Source organism: Phlebotomus papatasi, chromosome 3 (assembly GCF_024763615.1).
Source record: "Phlebotomus papatasi isolate M1 chromosome 3, Ppap_2.1, whole genome shotgun sequence".
In the NCBI taxonomy this organism is placed as follows: domain Eukaryota; kingdom Metazoa; phylum Arthropoda; class Insecta; order Diptera; family Psychodidae; genus Phlebotomus; species Phlebotomus papatasi.
The window spans coordinates 10666060-10689735 of NC_077224.1; the positions used below are offsets into that span (position 1 = coordinate 10666060).

Below are 23676 nucleotides of genomic sequence, written 5' to 3' on the forward strand. Positions count from 1 at the left end.
AAATTTCGAATTTCAATGGTGACTTGTTCGAATGCATTTTACCTTTTAGTCGAGACACTTTTAAATAGTAAAACTTGGGCTGAACGATCCATAAACTTTATTCAGATTTTCAAGCTTCTTTTTCGTTTTAAGCACAACTGGTGGTATTTATAATGATCAGTAGGGGAATTCTGTAATTTTCGTGGCATTGTCACGCGTGAGTTCGAAACGTGACAATGCCAATCGAGCTTTTTTTGTCATATCATATGAATTCGAAAATGCAATTCGTTGATTTTTTAATGAAATCCCTTTACTTGATGATTTTATGAAAATACAGTACATCTTGGTTGATTTGTTTAACAAAATTTATTGTCATTTGAATTATCAGAAATCTTAAATATGTGACTTCTGACAATACCACGTGAGCTCAAATGACAATGTCACGGCTACAGAATCGCATTTTCGAAAAAGCTCTCCTAAGATTCGAACCCAATTTGTCATATGGCATTGCCAGAGCGTTACAGAATTCCCCTCCTGGACTCATTTCGGATGTGTTTTTGAGGTTTTTCTAGCAAGTTACCCATAAATATTCCTATGATCGGTAAATTTGTCATTTTGAATTTTTCATTATTAAAGTTTTAAAAGACTCCAGAGGGTTTATTTCTCAACCGATTTGGTCAAGATTAGATTTATTTGCAAGGTCTTAAAGTTCGTAATAAAACTGTATTAATTCCAACTTGTAATGAATTTGGTGATTGAATGTTAGCATGGTAATCAGTTTTTTTATTGACAAGTTTCTAAACATTTCACGGTGAAAGAATCCAAAGATACGAACAACACTCAGGAGAGTTTAAATGATCATTCTTGTACATATTGGCTTCATTGAACTTTGATATACTTTTTTTTCGCGAACAAACAGAAATACAATAAACACGAACGGTCATTTGTGTATTTATTCATACACAAGATTACTTTTGCTCATCATACTCGTACCCTGCAATCTTAAGCGATCAGCTAGCAGGAGATTCTCTGTATGTTGGCATGTTTTTTTTTTACTTTCGAGATGATGTGAGACTCTATAAAGTAGCCTCCATGCCTTTGGGCATCTTCAGTGTTCAATCGACCGGCTCCAGAGAAGCTTCGTTATTCGCCAAAGTGATTTGTGCCAGCATTAGTGCCCATCGCGAGATCAATCATCCCAAAGTGCCCGCGCGTCTGTGATAAGGCAAAAATTGTGAGAAAGGAATAGGTGAAAAAGCCACGAAATGATGCGAGCTACAGTGATCTTGTGCTGTGCAGTGGTCCTAACTGTGTTACTGGTGCAAAGTAGCGGTAAGTTCGTGGCTTTCATTGCGTGGTTAATTGATGGGCACCTCTCAAAATCTCTTTCACTCCACACAAATATCATTCTTGGCTGAGCGATGATGGTTTAACGGAAAAATAGAGTTTTTGCTCCGACCCATTGGGCAAATTGACTTGTGCATCAAGTCGCGAGAGTCTTAAATTGAGATCTAACACCTCAAGCCAAAATGAAGAGTTCATGCTAAGGTGAACTGAGAAAATCGATTACAACTCGTTTGATTGCTCACAAGGTGCTAAATTTCTTTCTGGTTAGGGAAGTGCGGGGGTGTTTGAGTTACTTTTTTGTAATTTGACTTCACTGAGAAAAAAAAGAGGGTGCGATTAACATTTTTTACTCATAACTTCAACACTTTTTAGGTGTAAAAATATATCAACATTTTTTAATGTTAATTTTACACATTTTTAAGTGTAAAATTAACATGAAAAAGGGTAACTTTAATCCCCAATACACCTAAAAAGGGTAATATTTACACCGATTTTGGATCAATATTGCAGGGTAAAATTAACATTTCCGGAATGGCATTTTAACTTTTACGGATTTCTCTCAGTGTTGGTACACTATCCAAAACCTGACCAAATTTCGTATCTCTGTTTCGTAGATGGGAAAGTGTCTTTAAAGTAATGAGGTGATCTACAAGGTTGGTATTGAACTTTACATGAATTATTAATTTTACAGTAATAGATAGATGATCGCTACGATCGCTACATTGACTAAGTAGTAATCAGTATGTAATACCGTTCGTGAATTTTACCTGCATTCTGTAATTTTCTTAAGGAGTGCTTCATACGGAGAACACCTTGGAAATTACACGAAAAACAATTCGGGAATCCGAAAATTGTTCAAGTGTATTCGCTAATCCCAGGAATACTTCGAAAGTGTTCATGAATTCAGAAAATCCGAAAAAAATACTTTCAAATTCGAAAAATCTTTACAAATATTCGCAAATCCGAGAATATTTTACAAGTATTCTCGAATCCAGAGAACCCCAAGAATACTTTAAATGGGTTCGACAGTTCAGAGAGTCTTAAGAAAGCACTCGAAAATCCCAAGAATTTTTTGAAACGGTTTACGAATTTAATGAATCTCAGAATATGAAAACACTGAGAAAAAAATGGCGGTGCGATTAACTTTTTGTCCTCATAACTTTAGCACTTTTTAGGTGTACAAATATATCAACATTTTTAATGTTAATTTTACACCTTTTTAAGGGTTAAATTAACATTAAAAATGGTAACTTTAACCCCTAATACACCTAAAAAGCGTAATATTTACACCGATTTCGGATCAATACTACAGTACAGGGTAAAGCAAACATTTCCGGAATGTTATTTTAATTTTTAGGATTTTTCTCAGTGTAGAAGTATTCGTGAATTCAGAAAATACTTTAAAAGTGTTAGAGAATCTAAAGAATAAAACAAATAAATAATACAACGTCCGAAGAATTCTTCAAAAAGCTTCGCACATTCTGAAAATCTCAAGACATATTTGCTAATACTGGAACATTCTTTTTCTGAAGTCTGGCGGAAGACTTTATGCTCTCCTCGATTTTTCGAGTTTTCTGGAAAGACATATCCAACTCGTAGAGTAGCAAGAAATATCAAAAATAGTAAAATAAAAATACTAAAACAGTGAATATCCCCGGGAAATTTAATGCGAATGTGGCGATGCGTAGTTCTAATCAGACGTTAGACGTTTTTCAAATATTTAATAATTTCTAAATTGACTCATTGAAGAAGACCTACATCAAGGATCGAAAGTTTTGGAGAAAAACCTGATTCTTTTAATTTAAAAGAGGAATAGTTTTCTGACGAACACCGGATGAATTGAGGAGAGCATAATACGGGAATATTTCACAATTTATCCGGACCGAAAGCTCTGAGCAAGACAGAAAATTTGTTTTTGTTCTTGAGGTGAAATAAATTTCCACTGGTGATTACTGGAAGTGTCCCCATAGAAAATTTCACAATTATTCGCGAATCCTCAGAATACAAAGAAAAGAATTCGAGGATCTCAAGTTTTTAAGCGTCCAGAGAATCCCTAGAAAATATCTTTGAGTATCAAAAATACTTCAAAGATATTCACTAATTTGAAGAATCTTAAAGTATTCGCGAATCCAAAAGTTCTTTAAAACTATTTTTCAAACCAAACAATTTCAGAGCAGTTTCCTCTAATGTTCAAGAATTTAGAGAATTTTAGTATTTGCGTATTTCAGATAACTTCAAAACGAATATAAAAAAATAATTATTAGCACATCCCAAAAATATTTCAAAAGTTTGCAGTTTCAAAAATATTTCAAATTGTTCGGGAATCTATAAAATACCAAGAAAGTATTAGGAATTTCTAAGAATATTTATAAGTATTTTAAAATCCAGAGTTCCCAAAACTGTTCGCGAATTTGAGAATACTTAAAAAATATTCGTGAATTCACGGAATCCCAAGAGAGGACACTCGAATCCCAAAAACGTAGTTACTGAATTCTCAAATGAGTTTGAGAATATAGAGGCTTCTAAAAAAGTGCCTCTAAAAAATCCCAATAACGTTTAAAAAGTGTTTGTGAGTCCCAATGATCTCAAGACAGTATTCGCGAGTTCGAAAAGAATATACGTGAGTACGATAGAATTCGAAAACCTGTTCGCGAATATTTGGATACTTAAAAAATATTCATAAAGCCAGAGAGAATCTATAAAAAAAAACATTCTAGAATCTCAAGATCTTAATTCCTGAATTCTCAAATGGGTTTGCGAATACAGAGGGTTCTAAAGAAAAGTTTTCGTGAATCCCAATAAAATTTCAAAGGTGCTTGTGAGGATTTCAAGGCAATATCCGTAAGTTCGAGAACACTTCAAAATTCTTCGTGAATCTATAAAAATCAAGAGAATATTCGAAAATATTAAGAATACTTTACAAATATTAAGAATCCCATTACTATTCGCGAATCTCAGTATACTTCAAAAAATTCGCGAATCCTTAGAATTCCAATAAAGTGTTATGGATACAAAATAATTCAAAAATATTGTCAAAATTCCAGAATCCAGAATCCTTTTTTCCGTGATATAGTAAGCTCATTTAGGCATTTAAAAACTTATTTATAATACTTAGGTCTAAGAACTAGTAGAATTTTTTGTCATTGCTGACAACAATTTAATAAAAACTGATTAATTAACACTGGATGGACCGGTTTAGTTTATTATCGTTTTTAGAGTAAGTCGAGAGGGGAACTCTATAATTTTTGTGACATTGTCACACATGAGTTCGAAAATGCAATTAATTAATTTTTAAATGAAATCTCTTCAATGTAAATGTCCTAATTCTAAACCATTTCCAAACGCTATAATTTCGATAGAAGATTCCACACATTAAGTTCACATTTTTTCAAAAGAGAATTAGATAAATTTGCTCCTTGACTCTTCTAGAATGTTATTGTTTAGTGAAAATTCTTTAGAATTAATTATAAAACTTTTTAAATACAAGAAAAATACGCGAGCGTAAAATGCTTTTATTGGAAACATATTAATCCAAATGGAGACAAGGGAAAGTTTCTAATGGGAGACAAACAGTGTAAGTGAAACCGCAACGAAAGGCTTCCGAAACCTTGTTGAGTTGCTCTTGAGTGCAGGATTTGCTCTTATTCTTGGTATTTTCTCCTTTCCCATCTAAAACAATTAGAAAATCTCTCCAAAAAAATCATATTTCCGGGGTTTCCTATATTGAAGCATTTGCAGACATTTCAGAAAAACCCCTTTTTGTTCACGAAAAAGGTAATTATTTCATTTGAAAACTTCATGTACCGTTAACAATGAAGATTAGCACTTAATTTAACTAATATTAGCCAGAAATATAAGATAAATATTAAACAAAATGAATAAACAACAGTCACCTCATTGTGTTTTTCATTGGAAAATATGGTCGATCCATGAAAAATACAATGGCGAAAAGGTAGACTTTTATTTTTTCTTAGAAATTAACAAATTAAAATTTGTGAATATGAATGGATTTTCGCTTTATTTATAGCAAAATTAACTTAATAATGAAACTGTGGTATAGAAAATATATAAATGTAATAATTTATGACTGTATTTATCACGAAAACAATGACGTTTCCATTTGGAGTAGCGAAAAATTTCCAATTGGAGCAGGTTTTGAATTAGCTTAATTTATCCTTTTCTATGTTCAATATGAGAGGGGGCAAATCATACAGACTCATGTTAAACCTGTTCCAAAAATCCCCCGCTCTCCCCTAAATCCAAATATCTCGTGTGAAATGGATGTGAATCTCCTTTTTTATGATGTCTCTTGAACATAATGCTGTACGAAGAATTCAGTTTTATGGACTTCGCAGAATAACTTCACGAAAGCCAATTTAATATAATCGATTTTGGGCGAATTCTCAAAAACAGTCTGAGGTATATAAATTGCAGATAATACAAACGGGTCGTTCTTGAAATGCATACAGTTCTGTTCGTTTAGTCTGATTTGTGTAAAATGATAAGTAAACATTTGCAGCTGCAAAAAATGATGATAAAATCATTTTAAATACACAAGAAAAAACTTATTTGTTTTGCAAATTAGTTGTCTATTTTTACAGTCTAGGAAATTATTTAATCGGAATTTAATGGATTTCAGCTACCTTGAAGATTAGTGATATATTTGAATGTATGTCGGAATTTTTCGAAGGAATTAAAAGTATTTATAATAAGAAATATTTATCAATAAAAAAATGATAGGTGCATAATGGAAATTATTACATATATCACTCATGATTAATTTAGTCATTGTTAGGTGATTTTATTCTTGAAGACATTTTTTTTTTAATATTTCAAGATTCGACATAATTTTGATGAGTATTTTGCTATAAATAACTCTCTATGACATCGAGCTTTTTGTTGCTTTGTAAACGGGATTTATCATTTTCGTGGAATGGACAAAGAAGATAAAAGAATAAGCATCAGCATGTCAAATTAGTTTGAATTGATGATTATGTAAAATTTCCGAATTTTAATATATCCAATCCGTACTATAAAATCATTGATATTTGTTTACATGACATTTGCAAAGGTAAAATCTTTATCCTTTGGCTAAATATTTCTATCAGATAAAACTATGTCATTTAATTGCATTATTAGGTTGTTCTATGCATTATGATGTGCATGGAGACGTTAAAAATTTGTTTTTGTGCTAAAAGCTGAAACAGTAATTTAGTTAAATATGACAACAAAGTTAATTGTATCCCATACTGTTTTGTTGTACCTGTCATCAAATATTCCAATTACAATCCATTTATTTTGAATACATTTACATTTTACATTGTTGCTTCCATAAGCTAGTATCGTAACATTCTTTTAACAATTTTTAAAGGTGCAAATTCGTAGATACGTTTACATTTGGTTTTCAAACATTATAAATATTGGAATGATACATGAAGCTTGACAAATTAAAATTTGTCTCAATAAACAAATAAATCTGTGAATAAAAAGAGAGAATACATAATTTTCTCACAGAATATTATCAATTGAGGCCCAATATGATCTTGTTGTAACTTCCAATATATAGCGCTATACAAATGAACTGTAACTGATTTAAAACATTAAAAGTTCTGTAAGTAATGTTGCAAATTTAGGGGAGACTAAACGTTTTTCATTTTGTCTGAAACCATCTTAGATGTTATTTAGGTGAACGCTTTGAGACTTCTCACACACTGTGGCTTAGAACATTTTATATTTTTCCAATATTTCTTTAATAAATCTAGGGTAAGTGTGCCAAATTTCGGCATAGTTGCATGCAAGCGTCAAAGTTTCAAGTTTGAAATGTTATATTTTAAATACAAATTGATTTTTTTTAAATTCTTTCTTCTGAAAGAGTGTTGCTGGAATCTTGTAAAGAGTTTATCGTCTTTATTTACTCTAAAATCATTCTTAATACATTTTAAAATGAATAAAAATAGAGACATAGCTTTGGTGCCCTATTTCGGCCACCTTTATTCTCATAGTTCCTTGCCCTTCGGGAATTCTTCCAATATCTTTTTCACGTCATCTCGTTTGTCGAAGCTACATTTTTTTGTTATTCTTTTGCATTGTACAATCTCTAGAGACAAAACTCTTAAAATTTACGGTTCGCTTTTGCGGTTACGCTTAATTCTTTTAAACTCTTTACAAAAAAGTTGGCCGAAATTGCAAGCTGGCCGAAATTTGGCACACTTACCCTAACATAATTCTTTTCAGGAAATGCGTGACTTAAGACTGCCTATTTAAATATAAAGTGCTCGAAGTCAGGGTGTGTGCAAAGCCTGAAAGCCTCCTCTACTCAATATTAGACACTTTAATGACCAGAATTTAATATTTTACTGGTCAAATTAAATTTTCATTGCTTAAATGTGTTTTTCATTTCAAAAATATAATTATTAGGTATTATGCTTACATAATTAAATATTTAATAATAATAAAATATTTTAGTTATACTGTTCTCTGATTGTCTTAAACTTTGAAAAGTGTAGAGCAGCAGCTAATCAGAGAACACTTTGATACTAAATATAGAATGGAAATAAGTTGCGAACCATATTTGCAACTGAAGGAGTAACATCTACCAGAACGTAGATTTTATGACCTTGTTAATGACTCAATCCTTCACTGAGAAAAAAAGAGGGTGCGATTAACTTTTTTTCCTCATAACTTTAACACTTTTTAGGTGTAAAAATATATCAACATTTTTAATGTTAATTTTACACCTCTTAAGGGTAAAATTAACATGGAAAAGGGTAACTTTAACCCCCAATACACCTAAAAAGCGTAATATTTACACCGATTTCGGATCAATACTGCAGGGTAAAATTAATATTTCCGGAATGTTATTTTAACTTTTCCGGATTTGTCAGTGTTATAATGAAACAAACTTTTCTTTGAGAAATTCCGCGGCTGGCAGCAGACTCGAGTAATTTTTAATTTACTTTAAATTCAGGGTAGTTTTTTAGAGAGATTACCCAAAAAACAAATAGCAGTTTTTACATTAATCTACAAATAAATGCATTTTGTAGACAAAAAATCCTTTTTTTATTTGCTGACAATTTTATAACAAGGAATATTTATTAAAATCTTTAAGTGTTTCTATAGATAATCTATCTCTGGAAATTTCAAATGAATCGGATAAAAATTCTTCTATTTCTGGTATTTGATAAATCGAATTAAAAAAAATAAGCCTCAAGATATAAATATGTAATAACCCCTGAAAATCTAATATAGAAAGAACCATTAGCAAAATCACACAAAAAGCTTTAATTTTGGACGTTCTGTTAGATGTTACCCCTTAAGTATGGTTTGAAATGATTTGTCTTTTTTTTTAATTCGGATTTATTTACAGACCTTTTTTTTTTTTTACTTATTTGGAACTCAATGACTGATTTTTTTTCCCTAAACTACGAATTTATAAATATTGTTTTAAGTTTGAAATAATTAGTTGATCTAGAATGTTTTAATTGATTACATATTTAAATCTAAAATTCATTTAGATCCTAAAATTATATCAAGTCATTCTATCACATTAAAATGGTATATAGATAACAAAAAAAATTATTATAAACAGTTTCAAGTTCATTAAGAAAAACTTTTTGTTTAAGATATTACTTTATAAAACTTATGAACATATTTTTATTACTTGTAAATTAACATAATTAGCTCTTTATTTTGCATAACGGAAATTTATTTATTCCGGATAATTACTCCTGGTTTTGTGCATCATATGGATATTTGAATTTATTGTCCATTCGGTATAACAGGGGCGCAATTCTAACCATAAATCTGATTTTAGGAAAGAATTAAAATCTATTTTCACCCTTTTTATACTACAAAAAAAATAAGGGAAGAGAAAAGTTTCACATTTAGTAGGGGAAAGTGCTCTCCCTTTGAACGTTCATGCCTTCGAATAATATTAATTTTCTTTAAGTTTTCCTGAAACTTACACATTTCTATAAAATATTAATTGGCTTATCATCAACTGTTGATAATTCCGTGATAATTTAGTGTAAATCTGTGATAATTTAGAGAGCACTTTTCCCTAATTATGTCGTTGAGACATTCTTTCAAGATTTTTTTTTAATTTAATTAATTTAATTATTTAATTATTTAATAAGATTTTTTTCATAAAGTTTTAATTTTATGGCCAATATTACACGTAGTGCGTAATTTCAAATTTGTGGTTGAAGTTGTATCTCTCTAATGCTCTATAAGCCGGATAATTATAATAGAATATCCTATTGATTTTGACTGTTTTTCTTATGTTTCTCAAGATCATTTCCCAAAAATCACAAAAATTCTTCTAAAAAGAATATTTGTATTGAAATAGGTAATCTAAAACTTTGTTACATTTTATTATCTTTACGTTAAGGACTTAAGTATTTAAGCACTTTGAATATAAAAATATTTATCTAATTAACTTATATATGTTTTTCAAAGTTGATTAAAGTTTTAAAGTTCATAAATTTGTCTCAAAATTATACAGAACAAGAAATCCTACAAATGTAATACGATACTTGTTGATGAAGGAGACTATATATATCTTCTCTCTTACCGCGTCACGAAGAATATGTAATACGAGTATGAAAAATATTATGCACTTTAATATACGAGTCATAGTTTGAAACCTTAACCTTGACCTTAAAGAAGTATCTGAATAGCTTTAGAAATATAGTTAATAAACATCAGAATTTCCAATTACAAACTTCAATTGAAGAAGTTATATAAATAAATATTTGTTTTTTTTTTATTAAAAACGGAAGTTTAAAGTTTTAATAATGGGATTTCCGAATAATTGGTCAATTTTTAAAAAACTATAAGTATAAGAAATGATTCTATTGTAATTTGTGCCTTATTTTGAAGGTTAAATTTTTGGCAAATTTAATTTATATTCTGTGATCTCATAATGTTGATGAAGCGCAAAAAAGTGAAACCGACAAGAGATTAAGTCTACGGATGGCAAAATCTATTGCGTGTTTCAATGGCACGTACCATCACTTACCTCATTTGGCCACGACCCTCTGAGGTATTACACCAAAATAGATAAATCATAGAAATGGATAACGCAGAGAATGCGGTTTAGCCTCTTGGGCTGTGCAAAAGCAATGGCAAGTCACGGTCCAGAAGTCACGATTCTGAGTCAATGATCAACTCCCGTGCGAATCATTTGTAATATTGATGGCAAAATTTTGCTGCAGAAGCGCATATGTGAAAACAGTAATTTTTATTTCTTATGAGAATTGCAACGTTGGAGGGCAACTTCAAGAGAATCACACACGGATATTAATGGTATTTCTCTCAATGGTATGCTAAACACTCCATTAATCAGAGTTAAATCAGACAAAGTAAAAATATCGCACTGTATAATTCTCTCACAACGGTGAGCAAGTTGGTATCGGAAGAATGCAAGAAAAAAGCTCAATACTGTGGATTTTTACCATCGGAAAAGATGGAACAAAAAAAAAGAGTACAACAGTGATGATGAGCCAAGATACACGGTTCGACATTTATTTTGCGAACACAGAAAAATGTGGATAATACTTTGTAATAGCATGGTTGATAATGATGCTAATGGTGTACTCACAATCGATCTTGCATGAAAAACGTACAGTAGAGTCTCTCAAATTCGAACGATTCGTTGAAAATGACACCATTTTCAGCATATTTCAGCTGAGCCGATCAGCAAAAATATGCTGACCGGTTAGCAGTTTGTTGTGAGGAAAAACAAATCAATGGTCATAATGTTCTTATTCTATTTATAGTTCCTCTCATAATCACTGAATGTTTTCTTGACAGCTCCTTAGTGTGACATTTCGGAAATTTTCCTAACCTTCACTTACTTTTTAGCCAAGACACTATTGGAGAATCAGATTCTAGCTATGAATGGGAAGGTTGTGCGAAAATGGAAGTAACAAGACAATGCAATAGTGAATTACATTTTTAGTAAATTTTTATTTGATAAAATTCAAAGTTAGGAATGCAAGTGCCAAAATATCTAATCTTTCCGTACAGAAGTAAATCTTGAAAAATTCGAAAATCTATATGAAGATCCAAAAAAGAGACTTTCTTACTTCTTAATACTTTCGCAAGGTGGCGGAAGTTACATCATGTTCGAATTTCGAAGTGCTCAAGTGTAAAAATGTGTCAGTCTTCACATTTTTGTGAGGAAAAAAACAGAACAACGACGCTTAGTGTTCTTGTCCCATTATTTAATCACTCCATAATCACTGAGTAACTCTTTTGCCAGCATTTTAGTGTGATATTTGATAAATTGTCCCCACCTTCTGCGAAAATTTAGTATGAAAATTCGAAATTGAATTTGAATTCTTCGAACTTCAACGAGTTTTTCTGCAAATAGAGTTCCATTTACCTTTTATCCAAGACACTATTGGAGAATCAAAATCTACTTGTGTTTACGCCCCTAGCTCTTTGCAAACAAAGAGAAAATTAGTATCGTTTGAAGGTTTACTGTGTGCGAGCCATCCCTACATTCCCCTATTTTAATTTACAGAAACACAAGGGCTATTGGGACCATTGTGCATACGATATAATTTTAAAAAATCTTTAATTTAAAAAAAGTAAACAATTTACTCAACCATGTTAATATTACTTTTAATTGGCATTCGATTTTATTGCATTCTAATGTGAATAAATTAAATATGTCAATCAATCAATCTTGACAATATGCCAGAAAATAAATAATTTGTAGAAAATATAACAGTGAGCCTATTAAAATGGTAGAAAATCCAATAAAGTTATTCACATTCAGAAAAATCTCATTAAAATTATTCACTCAGAAATAAATACTGTTCGCGTTTGCAATTAAATAAATTTAATGCAATAAAATATTTGATTACCTTCACGCTCTGTAATTGGCTAACGTTTTGAAAGCTTGAAATGCGGATCAGATTTAACGAATCAGAGAACGCAATGAGGATAAAATGCATCGTGCTATTGCAATAGAAAATGAAAAGGGAAATATTTCTCCTGAACATGTTTTTTAAAGTAATAAATGTTCTCCAGCGCTTCTACATTTTGGGTGCAAACATCAGTAGAGTTTGATTCTCCAATAGTGTCTTGGATATAAAGTAACTGTAACGCTATTTGCTCAAAAAGTCTTTGATGTTCGAAGAATTCAAATTCAATTTCGAATTTTCATACTAAATTTTCGAACAAGGTGGGGAAAATTTATGAAGAATCACACTAATACGCTCGCAAAAGAGTTACTTAATGATTATAAAGTGATGAAATAATGGGACAGAAACAGTAAACGTCGTTGCTTTTTTTCCATAACAACGTAAGTACCAACATCTTTTGACACTGGAGCACTTCGAAATTCAAACAAAATGCACTTCAACCATCTTGTGGAATTATCAAGAAGTAAGAATGTCTCTTACTAGACTTTTCGAATAGATCTTCGAATTTTTCATGCTCTACTTGTGGATAGAAACATTCTTATCAATCACAAGTAGAGTTTGAAAAATTCGAAGATCTATTTGAAAAGCCAAGGAAGAGATATTCTTACTTCTTGATAATTCCGCAAGGTGGCTGAAGTACATCCTGTTCGAATTTCGAAATTCTCGAGTATCAAAATGTGTTACTTTTTACGTTGTTATGCGGAAAAACACAAAACAACGACATTTACTGCTTCTGTTCTACTATTTAATCACTCCATAATCACTTAGTATATTCCTTTTGCGAGTTTTATAATGTGATGCTTCGTAAATATTCCGCACATTGTGCGACAATTTAGTATGAAAATTCGAAACTTTGTTTAAATTCTTCGAACATAAATGAATTTGTGCAAGCATAGTTCCATTTACCTTTTATCCAAGACACTATTGGAGAATAAAACTCTACTCATGTTTGCACTCAGCCTCTTCTTTATTTTGGTTCCTGTCACGACTGTTTGATGGTTTTGAAGCACGACGAGGACTGGATTAGACTACATGTGTCTCGGCTAAAATAGAAAGACGTGATTGTTTTTAATTTTGTTTTTGCTTCGAATTGTTACGCAATTACACTTTGAAAAAATAAAAATGATAGAGCTCTCTTTTAGAGAAGGTATTTTACTGCAAGATTTTATGTTAATGTTGCCACTAACTTAACAAAATATAAAATTTTTTTAAAGTAATTTAATGCGCCGAAAGGTATAGGTAAAAATAAACCAGGATTTCTAATTTCGATAAAGATTATTCTAATTAAAATATTCTTGCCTTAAATAGGAAGTACGTTATTATTTTTTTCTTATAAATTGTTAAACTATTAGTGATAAAGTCAAGAAGATGGAAGATACTGGCTTTGCAATGCATTGATCCTGCTGGGATCGATTTTCACATCAAACCCACATCCAGTAAAAAGGACACAGGATTTAAATCTAATTAAAACGGAGACTAATTAATGAGGTCTTTTTGCAAAAGCTTCCACATTTCAATCTGGAAGAATCTTTATATGGACAGTCTAGAATAATGAACAGATTAATTATTCTTATAGAACTGCATCAGACTCTTCTGAATTCCATTTTGAGGAATTAATTTAATTTTTTGCGCATAATTGAAAATTTTCTGAATAGCCCCATAAGCAAGAAATACGCAAAGGAAGCACCTTGAGGAGGCTAAAAATCATCGCTTTGGTATTTCAGTGAGTCTGATGCCTCGATACAATAATGTGCGATGAGGTCATGGGTATTTTTTCCAATTTTTCTATTATACCCCCTCAATTATTTAATATTTCTCCTCATCGTCTCAATAAGACGTTCCCGTGTAGGAGCTGAGAGAACGAGGGGGCATCAGATGAACTTGCAATGGAATAATTCTCTATCTTCATCAATTATCTTACCTTCATTCTATCTTGTGCTTTTTTTCTTTCCAGAAGCCGCTCCAGCTTATCAGGTTTTGCAACCGCGAGAAGGTAATTCGGAATTAGCAAGAAGTTACATCAATAAAATGACCTAAGAATGACAATTGAAGGCATGATGTCTCATTAAAATTATTCTTCAATGTTCCAATCTACAGGCTATGTTCCAGTGTACATTCGCTACGGAGAAACACCACTCGATGAAATTAATCCCAATTTGGCAGCAGCTTTCCATGAATATGGAATCAGTGCCCGAAAGATTAAATCTGGTTTGGATGATGTACGTATTCTGGAAAGTTCATATTTTAATGCAATCCCAAGTGAATAGGGAAATCAAAAAGGGGGTCTGTATGAATAAACAAAGGGTGATCCTCTTTCCTAGCTAGAGTTTCTACACAACATGATTTAACCACAGAGACCAACTAAACTACGAACCCTTGAAAATACTGTATTGATGCACTTTTATTCATCATTAATCAATGGGAAAACCATGGTTATTAAGCACCTGGAGTGGTCGCTAATTTTACGTAGCTCAAAAACAATGATTCGCGGGAAACTTTTTTATTAATTTTTTTTTTAAATGTTCTGCTATTAAATTTTCAAAAAATAGTATTTTGTTAATAAAATTAAATAAAATGAAGGTTCTGATACAAAATCTTATACGAGACAGCGACAAACGCTATCATAATTTGACGCGAAAATTATATAATTAAGCTTAACCTAATTCTTAGATTATTACGTATACTGTAAGGGGAGGCCGGGGCAGATTTATGTTAGCATAACTTCACAATGCATACCTATTTAAAGATAATAAGCTAATAATGAGATTTTTTGCATAACAACCATTCTAATTACTTAATATTAATAAGGAATTTCTCGACCAAACTACTAAATTACAAAAACCTACCCTACACTCCCCTACTGGACTTTCAGTGGTCAAACAAACGCCTCTCGTCTATTGAATTGTGATAATAACTAATTATTCAATTCATTGAGAAATGAAAACAAGTAAATCGAATTGAATGAGTTATTAACGCAAAACAGACAGGTCTAATTTGATAGCAAGCGATCAATTACATTAGTAAACAACATGAGCAATTGATATTGGCGTGGATTTAATATGTGAAAAGTGAGATTTTTTTAATATAAATTTTTTTAGAACAGTTTAAATGGATATTGAAGATTGTTTTTTTTAATAAAATTAAACAATTTCAATTTACGAGGCTATTTTTAAGCGGTCCTCAGACTAGAGGTTTAACCCAGTTCCCAAAGGACTCAAAATCCTAAATAACAAGTAATTTTATTGCTTTTTGAGAGTTTTATAGGTTAATTATCTTTTAAAATCCAATCCTAAATTTTTTTTTCTAAAAAATCGTGATTGATAAGAAATTAGAGCAGTTAAGCCATGTGGATAAGTCTTAGGGCTCAAATAGACTCAGGCTGATCCTCGAGAATATTTAGCGTAGAAAATCTGGTAGCAAAAGATCCGGTGAATGAATTTTATGCAAAGGAGTACTAATTGATAATCCTAATCCCACAGTGTAAAGGCCCAAATAGACACAGGCTGATCCTCGAGAGTACTTAGGTTTTAAAATTCGATAATAAAAGATTGCGTAAAGGAAATTTATGCAAAGGACTTCTAACTGATGATCCTAAGCTCTAAGTAAATGACAGTTTGGGATAAATTTTTATTGTTAAGTTCCACAGGCTAAATGTTCTCGAGGATCAGCCTGAGTCTATTTGGGCCCTAAGACAGTTTGAGATGAATCTTCACTGCTGAATTTTACAGGCTAAATATTCTCGAAGATCAGCCTGAGTCTATTTAGGCCTTTAGTTTTGAAGAAATTAAAAATTCTTAAAAATTCTATACTCATCATGTTAAATTTCGGCTTGAAATCGCTTTTCTGTGAAGTTGGTCATTCGCGAGTTATTCGTTTTATATTTTAAGCTTTCGAAGGGATCCTAAATAAATAGTTGATAAAACTAACAATTCTGCGTCAATCAGTCAAAGATGAAGCCGATAAAAATTGAGATATAAGGACAGAGTGACATCCCATTCGTCCAGTGAATGCGTTACACTCACCGTTTAACGGATTTAAATGCCTCAACTATTTTTCCACAGATCTCTGTAACTCAAATAAGGACAGGAGTTTTCAATAGACCTCAAATCAGAAAAATGATAAAGAATTCGGGCACACTGAAACTAAGGCAAACAAAAACCAAATCTTAAAGAAGCTCGAATTCTAAATAGATCGAAATGTCGAAGAGCGATCACCCCAAATTGACTAAAAAAAAACGAATGGGACAAAATCTGGAAGAGAGGACAAATTCCGAAAAGCTAAAATTCCGAGCCAAATTCTCGATTAGTTCAAAATCCCAAAGATCTCAGATCTCAAATGGATTAAAATCCTTATGGGATAAAATTCCGAATTGGTCAATATACCGAAGAGACAACATCCCGTATGATTTAAAATCCCAAAGAGCCAAGACCTCGGATAGGTCAAAATCCCGGAGAGTTAGGTTCCGAATGGATTAAAATCCCGAAGGTCTTAAATTTCGAATGGAACAAAGTCCCGAGAAACTATAATTTATAATAGATTAAAATTCCGAAGGGTCAAAATCTTAGATTTTGGCTCTTGGGTCAAAATCCCGAAGAGCTAAAATTCTGAATTGGTCAAAATGCCGAAGAGCTACGATTCCGAATAAATAAAAATTCTAAGGATCCAAGACCTCGGATAGGTCAAAATCCCGAAGAGTTTAGGTTCCGTATGGATTAAAACCCCGAAGGACTCATATTTCGAATGGAATAAAGTCCCGAGAATTTATAATTTATAATAGATTTAAAACCCGAAGGGCCAAAATCTTAGATTTTGGTTCTTGGGTCAAAATACCGAAGAGCTAAAATTCCGAATTGGTCAAAATGCCGAAGAGCTACGATCCTGAATGGATAAAATGCTGCAAACTTAGGTTTCGAATAGATAAAAATCCTGAAGAACTAAAGTCTAAAAAAGGTCAAAATCCCGAATAGTTTGAATTTTGAATGGATCGAAGAAATAAGATTACGGATCGGTCAAAATTCCGAAGAGCTAAGATTCCAAGGATCCAAGACCTCGGATAGATAAAAAATCTCGAAGGATTTAAGTTCCGAATGGATAAAAATCCCAATGAGCTAAAATTCCGGATGGATCAAGGTCACGAAAAATTATAATTCTGAGTGGAATTAAATCCCAAAAGGCCAAAATTTAAAATTAGATAGGTTTTTTAGGACAACCTGTGCTTCTGGTGAATCAAACACACAATTTCACTAGTGCTTTCGACACTTATCGTGTTTTGCTTCCGACGCTCGCCGGAAGGACCGATTGTCTTAAAAAAAACCTAGCTCAGTTCCACCACCGTCGGCTATCGCTTTATACAGAAAATCTAAAATGTTTCAAATTCCCGAAAAGCTAAAATTCCCAATGGCTTAAAATAAATTAAAATCTAGAAGAGCTGAAATTTAAAGTAGGTCAAAATGGCGATGAGCTAAGATCCCACATGGATTAAAATCTATAAAATATATAAGTTCCGAATGGATTAACACTAAACTTACAGACCGTTTTTGGTCGTTTTTCTTAGTGCGCTCGGTTAAATAACAGACCGCGGTAGGGTAGGACACTCAATTTTTTTTCTTGTAAAAGAGGAAATATTGAAAATTGAAACACTGAAAAATATATTACCTATATTTTAAGATATTCATAAAGTTTGATAGTGACATTGTACCGCTTAAATATATGTTAATTTTAAAAAGTTTTTAATCCGGTCAATTTGACCGGGTCTTGGTAGGTTTTGTGTTAAAATATTGAAGATCAAAAATCTAAATTTGGTCAAAGTCCCAAATAGTTTAGATTCCGAATGGATTAAAATCTAGAAAAACTAAAATTTCGAATTGGTCAAAATTCCGAAAAGCAAAAATTCCAAATGGATCAAAGTCCCGAATAAGCAAAAATCTGAATTTGTCAGTATTCTGAAGGACCAAAATTCAAAATTGGTTGAAATCCTTATGGCTCCGGCACACCTTTTAGATCGAGAAAATTTCATAAGGTCAAAATTCGCATCCCTTTCTTTTTCAAATCTATTGCATCAGTCTATCCCATTCTTTCGCACTCTTCTTCTTCCTTTAAACATCATAAGAAATTAAATTTAGCTCAATCGAATTAAAAGTTCAAAGGAATGAGATAGACATATGCAAAACGTTTGAGAGAGAAAAGGATGTGAATTTTGATTTCATGGAATTCTCCTGATCTAAAAGGTGTGTCAGAGCTATTATGAACGAAAATCCCATATGTGTCAAAATCTGGAAGGTCTAATATCCCGAAGAATCAAAATTCGTATGAGATCAAATTTCAAATAGCTACAATCGAAATCAGGAGACAAAATTTTTGAAAATTTAACATTCCATGGGGATAATTTTACGTTTGACTCTCTAATCTCTGTTCATTCTAGAGTCCTTATATCGTATTATACATCGTATTATATCTATGATAAATGAAAATTTTGCCATACAAGCTTTCATATTTAAATATGTGTACGTAATTGTATTCTTTTTACAAAAGAGCTTTGTATGGTGCCCATGTAGATTTTAGATTGGTTCATGTATTTTACAAGAGCACCAGGAAAATGAATTGTGTATAATATCAAAACATGGGTTTAGGTGCTTTTATCATATTCCTTGATAATAACAATACTAATATTAATAATAATGATGCGGAACAATGTTCGATAAAGGAATTAGGTCATCTTAAAAGCGAGATTTCTAAACATGCATTTACCATTTTCTCTAAAGCATAGTTCTGTGAAATTCAATTCAGTGGAGCTTACGGGATTCAATTCTAGTATATTTAATGCAAGAACATTTCTGCTGAATCAAGGGGATTAGAACCGAGGGTACTTGCATCACATAAGAAACATTTCTACTTAATCCATTTAGTGTCTAATTATTTTCTTTAAAGATTATTTAAATGATTAAAAATTAAGAAATGCGTACCTGAAATCCAGATACGAAATAAGACTTTTTGCTTGATTGGATCAAGGCATATACATATCCGTCGTTAAATCGTTTCTTGATTTAATTTATGTGATTAATTTAATCGTATGTTATTAGGAGAAAGTACTGTCCTTTCGAACGTTCATACCTTCGAATTATGTGAATTTTCTCTAAGTTATCCTAAGAGACTTAAACATTTTTATTAAATATTAGTTAGCTTATTATCAATCATGTGGAAATCTCTTAGGGAAATTAAAAGAAATTCTCATAATTCGAAGGCATGAACGTTCGAAGGGAGAGTACTTTCCCCTATATTTTTTTATTAGTCATTTTTATAATTTTTAAAAAATCAAAAAACATAATATTATATATGTGCATTTTTTTATTCTGTAGCAAATGATGGGCGATCAACCACAAACCACTTCAAATACGAGTGAAGAGTCCAATGATACTTCCGAGGAGCACCAGTCCAAACCGGCCAGTTCCTCACCAGCTGCCGGTGGAGAAGTTACGGATGAAGTGAAACCTGAGGCAGTAAACGAAGTGAAACCTCAAGCACTGGACGAAGTGCAGGCTGATAACGTTTAAATAATGTGACAGAGAGTTGTGTAATGCAGGGAAATAACTCTTAATTGTAGTCTAAATATTAAGCACAAAATCTCCATTAAATTGAATCTCATACACGACACACCCACTTTACGACTGTAGTTTAAATTGAATATTTTAATTACAAAATAAATGACAAATAAACTTTCTAATATTATTTACTATTTTTCCACCCCAAAGGACCATTCTTGTTGAGTAATGACGAAAAATATCTAATAGCTGAGACATTTTCACCAAACAGGAAACTAGAAATGACAAAACTTTATCTATTTGCCAAATATTGTGCGGAAAATGGTTGGGATGTGGGTGGGTGGTGAAGTGAAAAGTTTGTTGCTTCCAATTTTGTTGATAGAAATAGAATTGGAGCCAATTGGATGGCATATTTTTGTGCCCATCAACAGGTTCATCTTTCGGGGCTGTAAGCACTTAGCAACATTTTTATGGCATATATGTTGGAGAATGGTGTTAAAGTACATACCATTTAGTTTGTTGTCTACATTCCTTTTGACTTCATATTTTATGAAAATTAATGAACCAGATCTTGAAAGGAAAATGCGGAGAAAACCTCAGATAATGCCCTAGATACACTTACGACTAATGTCCAGAGACGACTAAGCTAGTTCATAGCCAAGTCAGTTCCTGACACACTACGAACGAGGATTAGCGTTCACTGGTATCCACAAAACATAACTTTCTGGGTTTTTATGCAGATATTTCTACTGAAAAATGCTTTAATACTCCTCTGAAAATGAAATTATTTGTAATATCATGTCTCAGTAAACGTCCAATAATTATTGTTAAATACAATTATTTGTGAGGTGGAAGCTAACTTGCGACTTACTCCAATTTTGGCGATTCTAGTGAATAATTCTTGTTGTTATACGTGAATTGTTAAATAAATTTACAAGTCGTTTCATTTTCAAAGGATTACTAGTGCATTTCAGTAGAAATATTTGCATAAAACCCACGAAAGTTATGTTTTGTGAGTGCCAGAAAATGTTAAACCTCGTTTGTAGTATGTCAGAAACTGACTTGGCTATGAACGAGCTTAGTCGTCTCTGGACTTTAGTCGTAAGTGTGTCCAGGACATAAGCTTGTGATAGTTGAGATTTCCAACTGACTTTAGAGTACTAGCCACTTCATTAGGTGTATAAAAATTCAAATTGAGCATCCCGTCTAAGACATTAAATACTTATTAAGGAGCTATTGGAACACGAAGACTAAAAAACGAACTTATTTTTTAATACACACTAAGAAAAGCCTAAAAAGTTACAACAACTCTAAGGTAGAGTTGAATTAACTCTACGAATATCGTTGTAATTATTACTCTTTTTTGATGTAGAATTTCATCTCGACTGAAGTATATGCTTAAGTGTTTTCGTATTAAGAATACAGTAGAGTTCCTCAAATTTGAACATTTGGGGGGTATAGATGACATTTCTCACTCCTCAAATTTGAACGATATTTTCAAAAACGTAACGGAATTCATATGAAATGCACTTTCTGTAAATTAATATAAATAACTTTTGAGAATATATCAATGTAATTTATTGTGAAATACATGGAATTTGTTGCGGAAGTTAATATAATACGATAATATTGAGGAAATACCAGAGAAAAATGGCACTCCACGCAAAACTTTCTTCACATAACCTCAAATTTTACATTTTGAACTCAACCGTTGTTCAAATTTGAGGAACTCTACTGTATACTTCAGTCAAGAAGATTTTCAAGTGACAAAGTTCACATGGAACATCACCTAGATACATGATTATCAATGGTTCATGAAGTCATGTGCGTACATCATGCATGATATTTCTTTCGGAACATAGGTAACATGAGATCAAGAAAATATTAATAAAGAAATTGAGAAAATAAATAAAAAAACACAAAATTACAAAATCTATCCATTTTGGGATTTGAAAAAGTTATTTTAACTCTTAAAATGAGTTATTTTCAGTCTTAAAAAAAGTTATTTACACTCTTTTGGCATATAAATTTTAGGAAAAAAAAGTTAAAACAACTCTTAAGAATATTACACCTAAATAGAAGTAAAATCAACCCTAAAATATAGTAAATTGAAAATCACAATGAAAAAGAGTTAATTCAACATCGATTCGAGTAGGTTTTACTCTATTATTTTTCTGAGATTTTCAAAGAGATTTTCAAATTTTGTGTTATCCACGGATAAGGTAAGAGACTTAGAAAAACGGCCTAAGGGCCATATTACACTGACTGAGAGAAGGTCTTCAAATAAATAAATGTGAAAATGAGTGTTCCAATCCCGCACAACTTAAGCCTAAAATGATTTCACTTGTATGTAATACACTCATAGCTTCAATACGAAAAGGTTAAAATTGAATATAAAATCCTCACAGCTTTCGAACGAAACGTTTAGCAATTTAGATCGGTTTTACTCGGATTCTGTGCATTTAAATTTTCTGTGGATTTAAATTGTTGTTGCTAAATAACTCCTTTACAAAGTTTCGAGGCCAATCAAGTCTAAGTCGAAAATATATTTGGATATTAAAAAATCTAGGGTTGAAAATTAATAACAAATTGTTAGCTATCTTTCCGATTGTTTTAGTCGGGACATATTAGTAAAACTAGGAAAAAATTATAGAGATATTTTAACATTTTAAAAGAAATCGACAGATGGATTTATTTTGATATTAGGCAAGATTCTAATTGAATAGAATTTATGATTATCTCATTTTTTATTTTTCCGTTGATTCCGTTAAACACTGAGAAAAAAGAGGGTGCGATTAACTTTTTCCTTATAACTTTAACACTAGTTGTAAAAATATATCAACATTTTTTAATATTAATTTTACACCTTTTAGAGGGTAAAATTAACATTAAAAAGGGTAACTTTAACCCCTAATACACCTAAAGGGGGTAATATTTACATCGATTTAGGATCTATACTGAAGGGTAAAATTAACATTTCCGGAATGTTATTTTAACCTTTTCGGATTTCTCTCAGTGAACGTAGATTTCAACCTCCAGGACCAAATGGAAATGTTCATTCTCTGATCGTATGTCCCGGTTTTCGCAATGCTTCACATGTCATTGGGGCTCGGCCAGACAGATAAAGTTAGCTAGATCGTCAAACTAATCTAATCAGGTGTCGAACAATTTTATTACAACCTAACATCCTTACGTCTCGTAAGCGTCATGAAGACAGAAAGAAAAAATCAAAAGTATGAATTTGATATTAAAAACTTCGAAATTTGTTTATTAGAATTAATAATAATATTTTTTATCCAACACTGCTTTATCCATTTGGATCATTAAAATCTCAGGTATTGTTTCGTACCAAGGGGTAGATAACTGTGCCGCTCATGGTTCACCTGGGTGCCGATCTGTCGATTTTTCCTGATCTGCTGATCTCATGTCAATCCGCCCATTGCATGGCAGTCGCTCTTTTCAAATCGTGCCGATCAGTCAATCTATTAGCAAAATAGTGCCGATCAGCCGATTTTTAGCTCCTGATCTGCACTATTTTGCCGATCGCCGGATCACTCTGAGAATCACTTATTCACCCAAAAGTGACTCAGTTTAACACTAAACCTTACCAACCGTTTTTGGTCGTTTGTTGGTCGTCAACAATTTTTTCTTGGAAAAGAGGAAAAAATTAAAATTCAAACACTGAAAAATATATTCCAAGCATATTTTAAGATATTCATAAAGTATTTTTAGTGACACTGTACCGTCTAAATATGTGATAATTTTAAAGAGTTTTTTAACCGGCAAATTTGACCAGTATTGGTAGGTTTAGTGTTAAATATAAGATATAGATGTTATGTACTTAATTTCCAATGTATAAAGTATATTACAAATATTTT

At 31.8% G+C, this 23676-nt stretch overlaps 1 protein-coding gene across 1 annotated transcript; it reads left to right on the forward strand.

Annotated features, from left to right (window-relative positions):
• Window positions 1-942: 942 nt before the first annotated feature.
• LOC129806673 (uncharacterized) lies at window positions 943-19985 on the forward strand. Its single transcript, XM_055855441.1, has 4 exons — window positions 943-1311; window positions 14215-14253; window positions 14358-14479; window positions 19616-19985. Exons 1-4 carry the CDS (start codon window positions 1245-1247, stop codon window positions 19808-19810), a joined length of 423 nt encoding a protein of 140 aa, XP_055711416.1. The 5' UTR covers window positions 943-1244; the 3' UTR covers window positions 19811-19985.
• Window positions 19986-23676: the final 3691 nt, after the last annotated feature.

Bases quoted from the DNA above. Each gene is read 5' to 3' on its own strand.
- LOC129806673 (XM_055855441.1), top strand. From the start codon at position 1,245: ATGATGCGAGCTACAGTGATCTTGTGCTGTGCAGTGGTCCTAACTGTG. The intron at 1,312-14,214 runs GTAAGTTCGTGG...TTTTCTTTCCAG, and splicing joins GTTACTGGTGCAAAGTAGCG to AAGCCGCTCCAGCTTATCAG. The intron at 14,480-19,615 runs GTACGTATTCTG...TTTATTCTGTAG, and splicing joins TTAAATCTGGTTTGGATGAT to CAAATGATGGGCGATCAACC.